This window comes from Neofelis nebulosa, chromosome 2 (assembly GCF_028018385.1).
Source record: "Neofelis nebulosa isolate mNeoNeb1 chromosome 2, mNeoNeb1.pri, whole genome shotgun sequence".
Taxonomy (NCBI): Eukaryota; Metazoa; Chordata; class Mammalia; order Carnivora; family Felidae; genus Neofelis; species Neofelis nebulosa.
In genome coordinates this window covers 214,264,964-214,283,837 of record NC_080783.1, presented here as the reverse complement: position 1 = coordinate 214,283,837, position 18,874 = coordinate 214,264,964, and the positions used below count along the sequence as shown (strand labels likewise).

At 44.1% G+C, this 18,874-nt stretch overlaps 1 protein-coding gene across 2 annotated transcripts in view; it reads right to left on the bottom strand.

Moving 5' to 3' along the window:
- The window catches only part of MTOR (mechanistic target of rapamycin kinase), a 133,555-nt gene that overhangs the window by 84,944 nt on the left and 29,737 nt on the right, over positions 1 to 18,874 (bottom strand). For both annotated transcript variants that reach the window (XM_058719094.1, XM_058719093.1), the window contains exons 17-24: positions 18,193 to 18,327; positions 17,822 to 17,951; positions 16,252 to 16,502; positions 5,150 to 5,236; positions 2,398 to 2,565; positions 1,806 to 1,918; positions 1,317 to 1,479; positions 103 to 195 (exon numbers count right to left, since the gene is read on the bottom strand). In XM_058719094.1, the coding sequence (XP_058575077.1) occupies positions 103 to 195; positions 1,317 to 1,479; positions 1,806 to 1,918; positions 2,398 to 2,565; positions 5,150 to 5,236; positions 16,252 to 16,502; positions 17,822 to 17,951; positions 18,193 to 18,327 (1,140 nt within the window). The remainder of the gene's footprint in view (positions 1 to 102; positions 196 to 1,316; positions 1,480 to 1,805; positions 1,919 to 2,397; positions 2,566 to 5,149; positions 5,237 to 16,251; positions 16,503 to 17,821; positions 17,952 to 18,192; positions 18,328 to 18,874) is intronic.

Genomic DNA, 18,874 nt, shown 5'->3' with positions numbered 1-18,874 from the left:
TCAGAACTAAAAAGCTAGATGTGCTCCCACAGCTAAGACCACGTGAATACCAACGAGAAAAGACAACGGGGGACTCTGAAACAGAAAGAAAGTGCAGTTCACCTTGACGATTCTGCAGATGAGGACGTCATAGCGCTGATGGTTGATTCGGTGTCGTACCAGGACTTTATTCACCATTGGAATGAAAATTTGGTACTGAGAGAGAAGAGGGAAGAGGTCAGAGATGCCACTCCGAAGAGTGGGAAGCAGAGAAAGGATTATTACCACCACTATGTTATAGCTAGTTCTTTTGGGTTTGGGGTGGCTTGGTGTTATTCAGAAGAATCATTTCTCTCTGTCTCCCTTTCACACACGCACTACATTCCTAGTCCCCAGCATCTTCCATCTGGGCTCCTGCGAGGCCTCTGTGCTCTCTCCGCTCCCCCGCTTGGCCTAGTCTGTTCTTCCACACGGCGCTGAGTGTAATCAGCTCAGATCACAGTATCCCTGTGCTCCAGAGCCCGCAAAGACTTCTAGACTTGCCTAGGGTAAAAGCCAGAGTATGTATCATGACCCACGGTAGTGATGTGCAAATTCTGATGAGCAGCAGAATAACCTGGAGGGTTTATGAAACCAGGGACTGCCAGGCTCCACAGGCAGTTTCTGGCTCAGGTCTGGGCAGAGGCCCGAGAATCTGCATTTCTAACAGGTTGCCGGCAACTGACACGGACACTGCCTGTCCAGGGACATCTGAGAACCGCTGGCCTATTGCATCTCTGTGCCCCACTGCCTTATCTCTATGACCTGAACTCCAAGGCCTTTCCCCTGAAGCTCACTCCTCTGAAGACACACGCCTTTCTGTGATTCCGCAGACCCTTCAAGCATGCTGCCTCCTCACACCTTTGCATTTGCCACTCCTTCTGCTGGGATCCAACCCTGTGGGCTCACTCGGAGTTTGATGTTTACATCTCTGCTCAAACGTCAACTCAGGAGAGAGGCCTTCACGGTCTACCCTAAATACACAGCATCCCTCCCCCACTGACACTCTATGCTCTTATGAGACAGGCTGTGCTTATTAGCTTTGCCTCACTGGAATCAAAGCTCCATGAGAACAAGGACACCATTCTGTTTACTAAGTTACCCCCGGAACAGCACTTAGCCCACAGAGGTGGCTCAAGAAATATTTGCTAAACAGATGAAGGAACAAAAAAAGCAAACAACTTTCAGTTCTCTGACAGTTGCTGAGACCTACAGACTAACATATAGAGACCTTCAGAGAGAAGGTCATCTTCCCAAAGCCGGGCAGAGAGCACGTTCACACAGGGGTGCGGCCTCACCTTCTTCCCCAGCTGAAAGACAAGCGAAGACAACGTGTCCATGGCCGTGGGACGCAGTTCCGGGCTCTGGTCCAGGGTTCGAACGATCGGGTGAATGATCCGGGAGGCGTAGTCAGTGAAGTCCAAGGACTCTGTGAGGCGGTCTACCGTCTCTAACGCTGCCCTGCAATTGTTAACCGACAGTAGCTGCTAACATACAGTCCTCAAGTGAGAGAAGTGGCTGAGGGTTATCTTAACGGCACCAAACGGGAAGGAATGGCCTCTCCGGTATCACATGACATGGATCCAACATATATCCCAGGGGGATGGGGACAGCTAAGATTTCCATCAACCTGGGACATTTCTGAACTAAAATAAAGGGAGCTGAGGTATCAACAACAACAACAAATGGAAAGATGGCCTGGGAACTTAAGCAAGGGACATTTTCAACAGAACATGAAAGGCTTAACTGCGGTTAGTGATGGTTAGTCCCAAAGGGCAGGTGCGTACTTGCGGGACGGCAGGGGGACTTCAGGGGCATCAAACAGCTTCACGATAGGAGGCAACAGCAAGTGCAAATAGTCGTCCAGGTTGGCGCCGAACAGCTGGATGGCAGCCAGCAGCTGCGAGAGGGAGCAGAAGGCTGGTGATGAACAAACACAGGCAGGCACCACGTATCTAAGCACACGGAGGGGGGTGATGGTTCAGGTAACTCCAAATTCTGTGGGGACTCGAAAGGCCTTCAGTAAGTGGTCTTGAACTACATTCTTTTGGTAGCACTTCCCCCCTCTTTCATTTTGCTTAGGGATTGTTTTGCTTTCTCTGAGCTGATTTCAACTGATACGGAATCAGCTGCTAGACAACAGAGAAAACTGGTGTGGGATAAAACATTCACCACAAATAAGCCATGAAAGGAGACAAAACACAAGGACAATCGAGGGAGGACTGTAAACATCCTGTTAACTGCACGCCTCGGGGATCAGCGTTCTTTCGGATGGAGCATCACCCTGTCACTCAGAGCAGGGTCTCGGCTCTTAGCTGATCATCCCCGGACTGTGAGGGATGGCGGCAATCTCTCTAGAGGACGCCCTCATGGACTCACCTTGATGGAGACGATGCGGCCTGGGCTGTTGTCATGCATGAAGACACGTAGCATGTGTGGGATCAGCTGAGGCAGATAGAGCTTAAATTCGCCCCCAAGAGCTACCACGATTTGCTCAATGAGAAGAATGATCGTGCTCTGGATCGAGGTGTTCATGACCCAGAATTCCTATAAAGAGGGAAGAGACAGAGAAGCAAAGCCAGGTGCCCTTCTGCCGAAACATGAACCAAGGAACTGAGATGGTCCAAAAAGAAGGAAATACGCAGTGAGCGCAGTCTGCCCCGTGACAGACCCCTTGCCTACCCTCCTCTCCCCGGGCCTCTTTGTAGCCCCTGTCACGGTCACAGTGCAGAAATTAAACCGCCTTTCCCTGAATGCAACCAGGCTGCTTTGCTCTTCTGTGCTTTGCCTGTGTTCTTTGCCTAGAACTCCTAAGACCGCTAAGCTCCCGTGGTCTTTCTAGCCCCGGCTCAAGCCTCACTTCCACGAAGGCTTTCTTGCTCTCCTCCCATTACACGTTTTGGGTCCCTCTACCCTCCTCTTTTCTAGCACCTGTAATACTTAATTTTCTTTGCCACCTTCCCTCTACTAGACTATAAACTAATCAAGGGCAAGAAACCCCTCTGAGCCATCTCTGTCTCCCCAGAATCTAGCACAGCACCCGGCAGAGTCCAGCCACCGGAACACGTTGACACAGTGAATGAGTGACTAGGCTTACATCACTCAAGGGGCTCCCAGGTCACCCAGGGTGGATTCTTTACTTTGGGTACCACCTGGTCTCTACCAGGGGTAACTCCAGTGTTAACAAGGTTTCCTGCCCCTTCTGGATCTAGACTTTGCTACATAGCACCTGCCATTTGTCCCACATCATTTTCAGGCCTGGATGATGCCACAAAAGGAGCACTTTTTCTATACCCAGAGAGTCATGTTCCATATAAGTTACTAAAAACTTGGCTGATCGGCCACAGATCCTGCCTTGGTACCCCCAAATTGGTCTGAGTTTCTGACTCCAGGAAAAGCTGTCATTTCAAGTCAACTCAAAAAGAGAGCTGCCTACTACCTTGCCTAAAACCTCTGGAGAGGGAGACTTAATGATGACAGAAGTTGAACTGATGACGGCAACACACACATATTAATACTTTAGGGCCCCCAAATAATTCAGGAAAGTCAAAGGGGGAAAAAAAAAGAGAGAGAGAGAGAGAGAGGGCTCCTCAGAAGAAGGGCTTTATAGAAGCCTAAAGTATTTTTACTACAACTTTGAAAAAATCCTAATAGTTCAGAAAGTAAAAACCATACTAAAAGATGCTGGTAAAACTTATTTCTCTCTGCTCGGAGAGAGAAGTATTCTCTCTGAAAAAGCTATTTTCTCTAGACCAAAACCTCTGCCAAAGAAACACCACAGATTTTACGACCTCCATGGTTTGTCTGATGCTCACTCACTTGGACCGCACTGTGCCTTCTTCAGAGAAAGCCCACCCACCTTTCTGTGGTGGGTTACAAACCCACCTTTGTGTGGCTGTGCTACTATGGGCGTCTCTACCTCAAAGAAACCAGGCAGCCTGCCCAGGGATCACTGTTAACAGAGACTGTTCTCATCCCAGGCTCGGGGCACTCATGAAAATGCCCAAGATCAACAGAAAGGAAGAGCCCTGGACTACCTTATCTATCTTGGAGGAAATGAAAGCTGCATTTTGCAGGTGTGAGGCTCCCTGCCTCAAACCCCTATGTTTTGGGCCCAAGTCTTTTTCGGGGACTAGGTCCCCGATTAGTCCAGCTTCAAACCACGAGTACAAACCACGAGTACACACGGCTGCGTCCTGGGCCCCTCCCCCCCCCCGGCCATCTGCCTGCTCTCCAGCACTCTGCTCAACTTCCTTGTACGGAGGCCTCTGTGGCAGGAGTCGGGGAGCAAGAGTGGTTTTAATTATTTATACAGACAGGAGATTTTTCAGTTCTGAGACCCAGTTTCTGGGAAGTTCCAGTTTTGAAGTCAGCCACTTTGATTTCAGTCCTGCTGCTTCCTCCAAGCTAACTACAAAGAGCTGGCATAGAAGAACAGAAATCGGGGATGAATTGTCTTCCAATTCTTTGAGGGCACAGCCATCTCGGCAAAGCAAGTCCCCCAGCAGAGACATTTAAATGATACAGAACAGCAGGAAGCAGGCCTCCTCCTCAAACGGGAAAACGACATCGCCACCGATGGGGAGTCCTCTGCACCTGCTTAAAGCAGGTTATAAAATCTGGGATGTGAGCCTTTCCTCCGGTGCTGCTACAGTCAGAAGGTGGCATTTATGCTCTTAAAGGCGGTGGGGGAAAGCCTCGCCTTCTTCCTCAGTGCCTGCCAGGAGTTCATCGTATTTAATAGCCCTACGAAAACCCAATCCTCCAACCTCTCTTAAGGCCATGGTTTTATGGGCCGTAAGAAGGGGGGCTTTCCTGGGAACAATAGAGCACTGTTGTGATAGTAAAGTGAAATTGCTTTGTTGTGTGTGAGGCAAGAAACTCGAGAGTTTATTTCTGGCAGAACAATGACTTCAGTCTCCCTCCCCTGTTCTCGGGTGCCACAGCCTCTGAGGGGGTACCCCCTCCCCTGTCAACACCCGCTGGGGAACCGGGCCCCGCTTTTTATCCTCGGGCTGGAACAGCTCTCTGGAGACCCATGCCACAAACTGCCCATGTTATCCAAATCTGCCTCCGAACGTTCCTTGACCCAAACACTGATGAACTGGCCAAAATATTAACTTCTACTTACTCTCATGAGGGTGACTATTTCATCCATGTAAGGTCTGATGTGGCTCTTCACAAAGGACACCAGCATCCCCAGCTGCTGGAACAGAAACTGGAATGGAGAAGAGGTCAGCAAGTTGGCATCAGGAAGGACGTAGAACTCCCAGGCTTACCCTAAGTCCGTGGGAACAAACGAAAACAACTATGGGATCGGTTTCCACACCATTCTATGCACTGAGAGTAAGTCTAAGAAAAAAAAAAACCCAGAACCGAAAATTTTGGTGGTGACAGTGGTTGGGGCTAAAAACAACTGTCAGGTGGCTTCATACCCCAGGTGAGCCAGTTACTGCACAGCAGATGCCCTGGGGCCACACTGGCTTTTGTGAGCCACGATGCTACCTGTTAGCTCTATGACCTTCATTTACCTTCTCTGCGCCCAGCTTCTTTGGTTGGAAAAAGCAGGTAACAGGCCACTTGTCTCCGAGGCTTATTTTAAGTAAAATGGGATAATACCTGGATGTGAATACGATTAAGTGCTCCATGAACACCAGCTATCACTGAAAGATTTCTGGAGTTACTGAAGACTTAAAAACGGACAGGAAATTTGCAATCAAATGTAAATGTGTCTTGTCTTTTCAGTTCTAATTCACTACCGCTTACTTTCTAAAAACACAGCTAACTATTATGGTTCATTTATAGTAATTAATTAATTAGATCTTAATTCATTAGTTAGCAGTGTAACTCTAGGAAACTTTGAACGAAAACAGTAAGCAAACGGGGAGGGATGGGATAAGGAGAGCTGTTCAGGTTGATACGGTACAAAAGTTAAGAAGAGGTGCCTTCTGCTAAAACAAGCTGGGAATGAAAAGACTGGGGGGAAAGGCAACCTCTGCTACTAAAGAGGTCTTTAGGGCATAGTTTTTATCCTGTTAGGATCTTCAGATAGTGCTACGTGTCAATATTCAGTGGCGAATCATATTCTAAATGTCCCTCCCCAAAAGATTTTTATAGCCCTCTATGCCTTTGCCTCCCCCCATTAATAAGGACAATTTAGTGCGAACATACATATTTTCACTCTTTCCACATTTGGAAACTTGAGTAAGTTGGGGATAAATAAAAAGTACTGTTTCAAATAGTGAGCAACGGACTTACGGACTCATTATCTGATGAGGAGAGACTGACAGGACAGACAGGGTTGGGCTCGAAGGGAGTGTGGACGCATTCTCTAACCACAAGGACACCAATGGATTCTAAGCAGTTACAATCTGCTCACCACATGGCACAGTTCCGATTCAACTCAGGACGGCCGTTCCTACCTATCTCTTGGGTGCCTCCTCATTGAATCGCTGACAGTTTTCGTGAAATGTTCTCTATAAAGGACATTCCAGAGGTCAAGGGACGTGGGACTCTAAACATAATGGTTTTTTAGTTAAATTTCTGTTATGGGACACCCGACAAAAGGTAGAAAATCAAAGCTGGAGAAAGAGCAGGGCGCTGGGGATGGCAGGACAGAAAGGACAAAGTGTCCTGATCCTTGCTGTCATTTCATATTAGGTGTAACGGGGACGCCTCTCTGTGGCTAAGTCATCTGCAGCGGCCACACAAGGGTACCCACACACAAGTGTCCCCTCCACAGCAGCCACCTCAGTTCTTCTCCTGTAGTTTCTCTCATGAGATTTTTCTTCTCTTTTCCCCCTGAACGTTAGTATTTTAAAAGAACATATAGTTTTGTTCTGAAAATATGGTGGGTTAGATATCCTTACTATGAAAAGCCTAAAGATAATGCATAAAAGGTAATAAATATTGTTATTATACTAAGAGAATTGAAACCTGTCACAGAAAGCCAGACCTTCAGAGGGCTACATAGTAAGAGAAATGGTGACCCTCCCACCCCTAAAGCTGTCCAATGGCAAAAGGAGACAAAGACATCTGTCAGCCTTGATGTGACATCTAGGTAGGAAAAAAGTCTCCCCCAAGAGCTTGTAATTTCAGTTCATTTTCATATGAGTTTAGATATGGGTTATTTGGACCATCTCTGTGGACTGAGAAAATCTAAGCCAAGAGATTAACTTAAGGTTCTCTTGGATCACAGGGCAGAAGCATATGTAAATCTGGAGAGATGCGACCTCAGAGCCAGGGAATGCCAGTGGACTAGGATATGCGATCCAAAATTATAAAACACATAAAGACAGGCCACTCAGAGCATGACTCAGCAGAAACAAGAAGTAGCAGGATCAGACCCATCAAGGATTTTATACATATTGGAATTATTGGATAAAAATATAAAACAGATCTGTTTAAAATGCTTAAATTCTCACATTTATTTATGTGAGAATTTAGGGCGCCTGGGTTAAGCATCTGACTTCGGCTCAGGTCATGATCTCATGGTTCATGAGTTTGAACCCCGTGTCAGGCTCTGTGCGGACAGCTCAGAGTCTGGAACCTGCTTCAGATTCTGTGTCTCCCTCTCTCTCTCTCTGCCCCTCCCCTACTGGTGCTCTCTCTCTGTCTCTCAAAAATAAATAAGCATTATATATATATATAGTTGAACCTAAAAACTCAAGGACAGGTCCAAAGACACAGTTGAGGAATTCATGAACAGAAACAGGAAGTGAAGAAATATCTAGAAGGGAATCTCAGAGAGATAAAGATGAAAAATACAGAGAAGAAACTAACAGACATTAAGGACAAAGTGAGAAGCTCTACAGGTTGAAACGAATTCTGCAAGGAAAAAATCGAAGGGTGGAATCCTCATATTCGGGAAGTCCACAAATCCCAAAGAGGATGCAAGAAAGCAATCCGTATCTATACACACAATAGTGGAGCTTCAGGGCAACAAACACAATGAGAAGATCTGAAACAGACACTGAGAAAAGTGAGGTTAAGTGAAAAGGAATCATGATTTCTCAACAAAAGAAATGAGAAAACGTGGGATCTTATCTACAGTTGCAGAACCCACAATCGTATTCTCAGCTAAGTAAGGATTTTAAAAGAGGGCGAAATAAAAATGGTTTCAGATAAAACAGAAACAGAGAGCTTACTTTGATGGATGCTCACAAGAGGAATGTGCCTTGGCTCTACAGAAGGATAATGATCCTAGGAGGAAGCACTGAGGTGGGAGACAGAATAAGGAGAAGTGAGTTGGCAAGTGTCTCTGCACACAACAGCGATAACGTTTAGTTTGGTGGTAGAAAAAAAAAGAATACTTCACAATAACATAGTCTGAGCAATCGTTCTAAGTTTTGTATGTTATTCTGGGGAAGGACAGAGATACGGATTCATTTTTAAAATTAGGTATTAAAATTAGGTATGTGAGGCAAAATCGTAAGGGTAGAGAAGGATAACATGAATCCATCCTGTACACGGGGACATATTCCAAAGAGTTCAAAGATCGAAGTGTAAAAAATGAGGGGGCACCTGGCTGGCTCAGTCACAGGGGCACGTGACTGTTGATCTCAGGGTTGTGAGGTCACACCCCACACTGGGTGCAGAGATTACTAAAAAAAACAAATAAAAAGCTTTTTAAAAATGTAAAAAATGAGGCCAATCAAGTACAAAAAGAGGTAAAAATTATATGCACACACAGCTTTTTGTTACAGGATTATTTGAAGTATCAAAAGAGTGGAAAAAACGTAAAATACATCCACAGGGATGGGTTAAATGGTGGGGGGATATCCACAGAGTGGAGCGCCATCACCTCTCAAGGAAAGAAGGAAAGATAAATTTAAAAACTGACCAAAACGGTTACCTCAGGGGGTGGGAGTGCAAGTTGGTGCAGCCACTCTGGAAAACAGTATGAGGTTCCTCAAAAAACTAAAAAGAGAACTACCCTACGACCCAGCCATTGCACTACTAGGCATTCATCCAAGGGATACAGGTGTGCTGTTTCGAAGGGACACACGCACCCCCATGTTTCTAGCAGCACTATCGACAATAGCCAAAGGATGGAAAGAGCCCAAATGTCCATCGATGGATGGATGGATAAAGGAGATGGGATATAGATACACAATGGAGTATTACTCGGCAATCAAAAAGAATGAAATCTCGCATTTGCAACTACGTGGATGGAACTGGAGGCTATTATGCTAAGTGAAATTAGTCAGAGAAAGACAAAAATCATATGACTTCATTCATATGAGGACTTTAAGAGACAAAACAGATGGACATAAGGGAAGGGAAGCAAAAATAACATAAAAACAGGGAGGGGGACAAAACATAAGAGAGTCTTAAATATGGAGAACAAACTGAGGGTTGCTGGAGGGGTTGTGGGAGGGGGATGGGCTAAATGGGTCAGGGGCACTAAGGAAGCTACTCCTGAAATCATTGTTGCACTATATGCTAACTAATTTGGATGTAAATTAAAAAAAATAAAAAATAAAATTTAAAAAAATAATAAAAATAAAATAAAATGTAAAGAAATATTAAAAAAATAAAAATAATAAAAAATTAACTACCAGTAGAGAAGATTTAATAATACATGATTGAACATTAAAAAAAAAACAACCAAAGCTCGGTTACCTCAGGGGGAAGTGCGGTAGGCAGAACAATGGTACGCCACAGATGTCCATGCCCCAATCCCCAGAACCTACCAATACATGACAAAGGGGACTTCAGAAGAGGTGATTAAGGTTCAGGACTTTGACATGTGGAGATTATCCAGGTGTGGCAAATCTAATCAAAGGCGTCCTTACCTTAAAAGCAGAGAACCTTTCCTGGCAGTGGGCAGAGAGAAAGATCTGACAGAAGAAGGGTCAGGGAGATGCAATGTTGCTGACTCCGAAGGTGGAGGCAGATGGCAAAGGAACATGGGAAGCCTCTAGAAGCTAGAAGAAGCAAGAAGATGGATTCTCCCCTACAGCCTCCAGAAAGGAATGTGGCTTCAATGAAACCCTGATTTTAGCTCAGTATGACCTCTGTCAGACGTATGACCTACAGAGCCATAAGATAATAAATTTGTGTCGTTTGAAGCTATGAAGTTGGCGGTGATCTGTTATAGCAGCAATAGGAAATGGCAGAGGAAGGAAGAAACACGGAATAGGGATGCGGGGAGAAGTCAGACTTCACTGAACATATTTTATAGTTTTGGCCCTGGAACCATGTTAATGTCTTACATAATCAGAATGAACCTCAAAGTTAAATCAGAAAACCTAGTTAAATTGGAAAAACCTCAAAGAAATTTCTAAAAACTGAAAACAAGCAGAAACAATTTAACTATAAATCAAGTTGGTTGGACAATCACTCAAAGAATTTCAAGCAACTTTAAACACGGCATTTTAAGGGGTGCCTGGGTGATTCAGTTGGTTGGGTGTCTGACTTTGGCTCAGGCCACAATCGTGTAGTTCACGAGTTGGAGCCTCGAGTCAGGCTCTGTGCTGACAGCTCAGAGCCCGGAGCCTGCTTCGGATTCTTTGTCCCCCTCTCTCTCTGCCCCTCCCCTGCTCATGCTCTGTCTATCTCTCTCTGTCTCTGTCTTAGAAATAAACATAAAAAAAAATTTTTTTTAAATAAAAAATAAACACAGCATTTTGGTGTATATCTCCAAAAGGACACAGCCTAAGAACAACAAAAAATTGCAAAAAACCTTGAACTGCAGTCAGTAATCTTACTGTTATTACTAATACTGGTCATTTGCTATTTACATGTATATAAGATACATGTAGGTATGTATTTTACAAGATAAAGCAAGTAATTATAGAAATGTCAGAACCAAGGAACAAGTTTTTCAGTGTAAGAAACAAGTATAAAATCAAAGTAAAAACTCTTAAAACTTAAATATGCATTACTTAATTTTCCTCTTTCTAAAAATTACTTATTTCTAGGTCTGTTCACTGAAATGGCTGAGAATAATGATATGTCAGTAGCAATGAGCACCCAGCACACAAACTGCAGTTTCTAAGTACCACCTCTCACTTAAAGACACCATAGCTCTGGGGACGCTTGGGTGGCTCAGTCAGTTAAGTGTCTGACTCTTGATTTTAGCTCATGTCATGATCTCACAGTTCAAGGGATTGAGTCCCATGTCAGGCTCTACACTGACAGTGTGGAGCCTGCTGGGATTCTCTCTCTGCTCCTTCCCCACTCATGTGTACACGCTCTTTTTCTCTCTCTCTCTCAAAATAAATAAATAAACTTAAAAAGAAAAAAAAAAAAGGAAAAAAGAAACCATAGCTCCTTGAAAGTGGCCATGACAAGGCTTGAGTGAAATGTACTTGACAAGCTCAAAATATCTTTTTTTTTGCCAGAAAGCAAGAAAGCAATCAAAGACCAAGACCACTGGTAATGTAAATGAGTGGGATAATTAGATCATGAGAAAAAACAGTGCCTTCAATGAACAGAAGACACACACATACACACACACACATGCACGCACACACGCACACAAGTTGATACTGATACTCCAAAAACAACAGGGGTCGTGGGGTGGTGCCTGAGTCACCTTGGAGAGGTTGCAAAGGACTTGATTCATTACTCTGAAAAACTGATAAATAAAACAATCGTGCATTTATTTTGCCCTTCCTGCATGAACTATACTTCAAATTAACTAAATAGTTGATAACATAAAGTTCTTTATAGATAATTGCTAGCTAATAAATCCAGAAGGGGTAACAGAATTAGAAATCACCGTTTTCTAGTTGCCAATGAAATAATGGTTCTACAAAACAATCTTCAATGAGCACTAAAAGGATTAGGAGAAAAGCTGACGGGGAACACAGGATCACAGTACCTGAGCCCATCGATTACCTTGTATATTACTAGAAGTGGATCATTTAGAAAAGACTTGCTTACTAACTGTTGAAATAGGAAGTATGCGGTACAAAGTACTTCTCACCAAAAGGAGGAACCTGAATCTAACTAAGCATCTAAATCTAACCAGTTTACAAGAAGTTAAAAGACATCTTGAAGATATTATCAGCCAAATCCAGAACGGGGAATTCTATAGGAAAAATGACCTGCTTCCTTCACAAATAAATGGTATGAAAAAAAGTGGGGTAAAAAGGGGGACAGAAAGACAATTGGATATATCAGCTGAATGCCACGCGCAGGCCTTATCTGGATTATGATTTAAATAAACCAAATGTAAAAATACATTTTTGAGACAAACAAGGAGGGGGCCTGGGTGGTTCAGCTGGTGAAGCGTCTGACTCTTGAGGTCAGCGCAGGTCTTGATCTCGGGGGTCATGAATTCAAGCCCTGTGTTGGCCTCTGCACTGGATATGAAACCTACTTAAGAAAAGAAAAGAAAAGAAAAGAAAAGAAAAGAAAAGAAAAGAAAAGAAGAGAAAAGAAAAAAAGACAAACAAGGACATTTGAAGAAGGCTTCATATTAGAAGATACTAAGGAATTATTTTTAATTTTGTAGGTCTTGTAATTTTGGTTATACGGGGGAAAAGCTTTTTATTGGTGAAATAGTACAATACCTAGAATTTGCTTTAAAATACCCCAGAAAAAATGTGTGTGTGTGTGGGGGGGAAGAGATTGGTGGGGGTGGTAATAATAAGATGAAACCAAACTGACAGAGTGCTAATAATTATTAATGAGTATGGGAATTTGATAGAAGTTGTCCACTTTTCTTTACAACTGAAATATCCCATTATAGATCATTTATTAAAATTAAAGGTGGCCAACAAGTAGAGGGCAAAAGACAAGAAAATGAAAGCTTAAATCAAGCCCCAAAAAGACAGAAAATAAAGAAAATAAACAAACAGATAAAGCACTAGATCAGATGGTGGAAACAAGCCCAAATTTACCAGCAATCACAATAAATGTAATTGGACTGAATGCAAAGATTTTCAAACTAGATTAAAGGGATAACCTAGCTGCATTATTATACATATCATGATCATGAGTGACCCATCTAAAGCAAAAAGTCCTTAAGACAATTAAAAGTAAAAAGATAATAAAAGATATCCTCCCTCCCTCCAAAAAAAAGATGGTGTAGCTATATTAAAACTTGGCAAAATAAATTTTAAGGTATTATTAAAGATATAAAGAGTCATTGCAAAATGACAAAAGATTCGACTTATCAGGAAGATATGATTTTAAATTTGAACGTACCTATAATATATCCCCCCAAGTACATACAACAGAACTGACTAAACTATGAGAAATTAATAAAGCCAGCATTGTAAAGGGAGGTTTTTATCTCACTTCTCTCAGTAATGGACAGATTAAGCAAACAAAAAATTAACAAGAATACAAAAGACTTGAACGCAGCAAGTAGTAAGTTCAAATCTAACGACATACGTGGAACCTTGTGGATAACGTTAGCAAATACACACTATTCCCAAGCATGGAGGAAACATTTATCGAAAATGGACCAAGCATTAGACTATTAAGGCGGTTTCAGCAAACATCGAGGAATCACAAACCCAATGCAATTAAGTCAGAAGTAGATATCCAAAGAAGAAATCTGAAATCCTGTAAATCTGCAAATTAAAATATCCATTTCTGGATAACTCAGGGACACAAGAAGAAAGCATAGGAAACATTAAAAACACTTCCTCCGAGCAATAATAACATTACATTATTATTTAGCTAGAAAGAAGGAATAAACTACTGATCCACGATGAACTCAAAAGGATCATGTAAAGTGAAAGAAGCTAGACACAAAAAACCACATATGATTCCAATTCTATGAAATGTGCACAGAAGGCAAACCTACAGACAGAAAGTAAATAAAATGAGTAATTTCCTAGAAAAATGTGGCCAAAACTGTTTTAAGAAGCAACAGAAAAGATAAACAGATCTTTGAACCTATAGTAAAAAAAAAAAAATAGTAACAATTACAGGCAAATTCCACTCAGGGTTGCTGATGTAAAAAAATCTCAATTAAGTAGTAGATATAAAGTCAATGTATTAACAAAATACATCATAACCAAGCTGGTTTTAGAACAAGACTTCAAGAATACTTCAACATTAGAACATATCCATAAATTCAACATATGAACACCCTGAAAGAGGAAAAAATATGCGATCATCACGCCAGACAAATAAAAGGCAGTTGATAAATCCCATACCTGTTCGTGATAAAAACTTTAGCAAATTAAGAACGCAAGGGAACATTTATAACCCTTTCAAAGCTAATTACCAAAAACCTACAGCAAACGTTATATTCAGCAGTGGAATCTTTACAGCTGTCCCAGTGAAATCAGGACCACGGTGAAAGATTTCCACTTTGACTGAGCTAATCAACATTGGGTTGAAGGTCCTGAATATACAATGAGAAAAGCAATAACTAACTGGTTTACAGACTAAAACAAAAAACTAGAACTACCTACCTTCCTTCCTTCCTTCCTTCCTTCCTTCCTTCCTTCCTTCCTTCCTTCCTTCCTTCCTTGTTTTTTTAAGTTTGAGAGAGAGAAAGCATACATTCGCTAGAACAAGTGTGAGCGGGGCGGGGCAGGGCAGAGAGAAAAATCCCAAGCAGGCTCCACGCTGTCAGCACAGAGCCCGATGTGGGGCTAGAATTCACAAGCCACGAGATCATGACCTGAGCTGAAATCAAGAGTTGGAGGCTTAACCGACTGAGCCACCCAGGCCCCCCTATCTTTCTCTTTTTGTACACTGTATGATTGTCTAGAGTGAAAAGCTAGATGATTAGAATTAGTAAGAGTTCAATGAGGTTGAACACATAAAAATAAACTGCACTTCTCTCCTCCAGGCACAAAGTTAGAAAATATACTTTCTAAAAAGATACTATTTCCTCCAAATGTACATCAAGTTGAATAGATAATCACAGAGAGAAAAACTGATTAGAAAAATTAATTCAAGTATCTTTATAACATAGTACTCTGGGGAGCCTGGGTGGCTCGGTTGGTTGAGCATCCGACTCTTAATCTCAGGGCCGTGAGTTCAATCAAGCCCCACACTGGATGCAGAATTTACTTTAAAAAAAAAATTAAAGGGGCGCCTGGATGGCTCAGTTGGTTAAGCGTCCGACTTCGGCTCAGGTCATGATCTCACAGCTCGTGGGTCTGAGCCCCTCATCGGGCTCTGTGCTGACAGCCTGCTGGAGCCTGCTTTGGATTCTGTCTCCCTCTCTCTCTGCCCCTTCTCCCTCATGCTCTGTCTCTCTCCTTCAAAAATAAATAAACATAAAAAAAAAAAAATCAAAAACATTAAAAAAAAAAAAAAGCCCCCTTAAACTTTATTTAGCAGGTTTGTTGTCAGTAGTGGCATAAGTATAATAATCACAGAAGCGCTCTGCAGGTTCTGTGGTTCAGAGAAAGGAAAGAGAACAAAAGGGAGCTGTGGGGAAGGAAAGGGGAAAATTCTACCTAACAGGAATGTGCCAGCTGTTAAAAGTCGAAGAAATGGTGGAACTAGAAAGTCCTTACTTTGCAATCAGTGTGACAACTGATTCAGGCAAGGGTCACCTATGAATACTCAGCCACGGGGTAAAAGGTAGTCAGGGAACAGGACAGTCGTAGTCTCGAAGTATCACCCCACAGATTACTCAATGGCTCACGAAAAAGGCAACTTTACGATGGAAAGATCTGACAGATGCCAATCTAACCGTGTGCTCGAACTCATGATCAACACTAATGGGAGAAGCTGACATTATGAGATCTGATAAGAACGTCACCTCTGCAGTATTCTCACTAAAAATGATGGACTTAGGGGTGCCTGGGAGGCTCAGTCGGTTGAGTGTCCGACTCTTGATTTGGGCTCAGGTCATGATCTCACAGTCTGCACGGATAGCGCAGAGCATGCTTGAGATTCTCTCTGTCTCTCTGTCTCTGTCTCTGTCTCTCTCTGCCCCTCCCCTGCTCTTTCTCTCTCAAAATAAATAAACATTAAAACAACAACCACAAAACTGATGGACTTAAATCTAATCATGAGAAAGCAACCAGAAGTCCACACAGTGGAACATTCTCCCCAACAAATGCACTGAACTCTAGACACCCACCCACCCACCCACCCATTCATCGCCATTCTGAGGGGATAACCCAGGAAACCGGGCCGAGCCAACCGCACCTGTTCTGTCAAGTGTGAGGAGGGAGGACAGGTGCTCAGCTCAACAGCCAGCAGAGGGCAGCGACAGGAAGCTGATATGCAAATAATCTGCCTCAGCGGACCAGCTGGGGCTCAGGCGGAGGGAGCAGGGGTGGGGTTTTAGCTACTTACCTCCCGGATGGCCCCATCACAGACGCGAATGACGTTGAGGAACGTGGGCATGACCTGGGGCAGGAACTGCACACACTTGAGGCCCAGGGACTTGAAGATGAAGGTGATGGCCTGGACTACCATGGTGTGATGGTGCGAGAGGGACTGGTCCCGGAAGATCCGCATCAGCGCCACCATGGACACGGCGGGGTAGAACTCGTCCAGGGGCAGGTTGCCCATGTTGACCAGCATCTCGCTGGTGCTGTAGTCAGCTAGGACAGAACGACGGCAATAGTCACGAGCTATACGTGCGTGATGTGACTCCGACTTGGAGTAGAGCCTCGCGTGCCACCAACAGCCTGAGCGCCATCGGCGTTCACGGGGAGGACAGAGAACATCAGGACCCAATGAATAGGCTGTCACCATTAAGGCTTCTAAGAGTTTCTGGCTTTTCTCTGACCCCAACTACAGAAGCCTAGAATGGTACATGATGGGTTTTCCTTAAATTGCTCTGTTTAACTTAGCTTCTTATCATTACAAGTGACAACTCTGAAGTTGAAACCATCAGTAAAAATAATCACAGCCCCTAAATGAAAGTCAAGGCCAACTCCCCAGTTACCCCCCAAATTAGGCCAGCATCTGTTCAGTAGCTGCTCGGTCCCTCTAGGGACTTCAGAGAAGGGGGTGGCAAATGCCACCAGACCTGAACAGCAAGGATCTCAAAGACTGGGTGAGGGGAGGCTGAACGGTACACTGAGGAGGGTAAGAACTCAGTGGGTCAAGAGGCTGGACAGGCACTGCTGAGTAAGGACAAAACCCGCAGGGACCCGGCCCCCACTCTGCTGAGACCCAGGACCCACCCTGGGTCTGACAGGGTGCTATCATAGGTACACTTCTCTAACACACAGAAGAATACATTGGAAGCAACAAGGTTCCTTCCATAGAGTTTGGAAACAAATTATTTGGGGAACACAACATTTTGCTGGAAGGGCTGGGAGAGCCACTGCTGGATTTTCACTCTTTCGAAAATAAGTCCGCCCTAGAAGAATCTGCTGTAACCCCATACCCTACCCAATCTCTCAGGCTACTTGTCAACAGACAGAGGGGCTCCAGAGCCAGACCAGTTGATGGAAAAAACAGCCCTGGATTCTGAGAGCTACTAGTTTGTCTATGCCCCCGAGCCTGGCCTCAGATTTCCCTACCGATTAAAACAGAGAGGATAAATTCTACCCTCTTGCTCCTTGGACACCAGGAGAATAGAAAACATCAAAGAAGGACTAACAAAGAACGACAGATGAACAGAGGTGAGGGAGTGATGATTCACATCTCTCTCATCAGCACCAAAAAGCGGGTACAGGCTTAGCCTGTTGACCCTTGGCAAAGAGTCTGGACAGATGTAAGGATTCCAGACACATTGGGAAGCAGCATCCCTATTGCGGTTTAAGACAAAACTCAACTTTCCACTCAAAAGTCATGAAGTGAGCCGACGTGCTGTCATTTGTTAACCAGCCCAAGGCTCTTTCCAAACACAGCCGGCAAACGCTTCGTGAGGCAGGATGTGATAAGTCTCTCATCAGTCCCCTCAACTTACAGGAATCCTGACTTGACTTGGATTCTGACAGGCTAACAGCAGAAGCGTCGCGGGACTGGTCAATCATGCCAATGTTCACTTTGTGCTTGTAGGGATCCAGGGCCCCCAAAAGCCCTAACACACGGATAGCCTGGGTGGGGAGGGGGAGGGGAAGAAGAAAACATTCATCACAGTATCTGATGACCATAGCTTTGATGCGTATTCCTCTCGATGTTCCATGATACCCAGTTCATACCTGAACGGCCAGCTACGAGAACGAAACAGGAGGACAGGACGTCTAACCAACATGCTCTCAAGAGCGTGTTAATGCCACAATCTCTCTGCATTCTTCCAGCAAAATCTTTAAAGACCGAGTGTGCCACGTGCCCTACCTCTCTCCGTGTACCCTGGTTCTGCTCAGTCTTCAGAAAATTCAGCAGGACCTCAAGCAAAGTGGGGTACTTCCTGTAGGGCTCCACCACATAGCCAGTGCTGGCCACCAACTGTCCCAGGGTCCACAGAGCCACCTGGACAAGGAACAGATCGTGTGGTCGGTCGAGTCAGTAGGAGAAAGCATGGTCTGTACTCTTCCTTAAATAATTACAGCGAAGTATTAGAGGCTTTTCCAAGAAAAAAATGTTTCCAGTAGAGTTCTGTTAACCTCCAACAGAAATCCTTGAGAGTTCGGGCATAAAAACAAGGCCACAAACCGATGCCAACAATCACTGGATACAGAAGAGCCCCATCTTCCTCAAAGGAAACACACAGTCCTTCCACATCCTGAATGATTGATGGGAGAAATCGAGCTTCGAGGGAAATTAAGACTGTTCTTAATGTTAGTCACCTAATGGCCTCAGTGGCCAAAGTGAAGCCAGGACTGGGGGTGGGGGTGGGGGTGGGGGCTGCTGAAGCGTGGCTTTTGCTTCCCCAGCCACAGGCCCAGGCTTTCCTTCTCCCTCTGGGGGCCGGGGCTCTGATACATGATCTGGATTTTTCTTTGAGCCGCTACTTCCTCAAAGTTGTCTCCAGGTCAGGATGACAACGAATTCTGCTTCCATATCTTCCTTCCCTTTA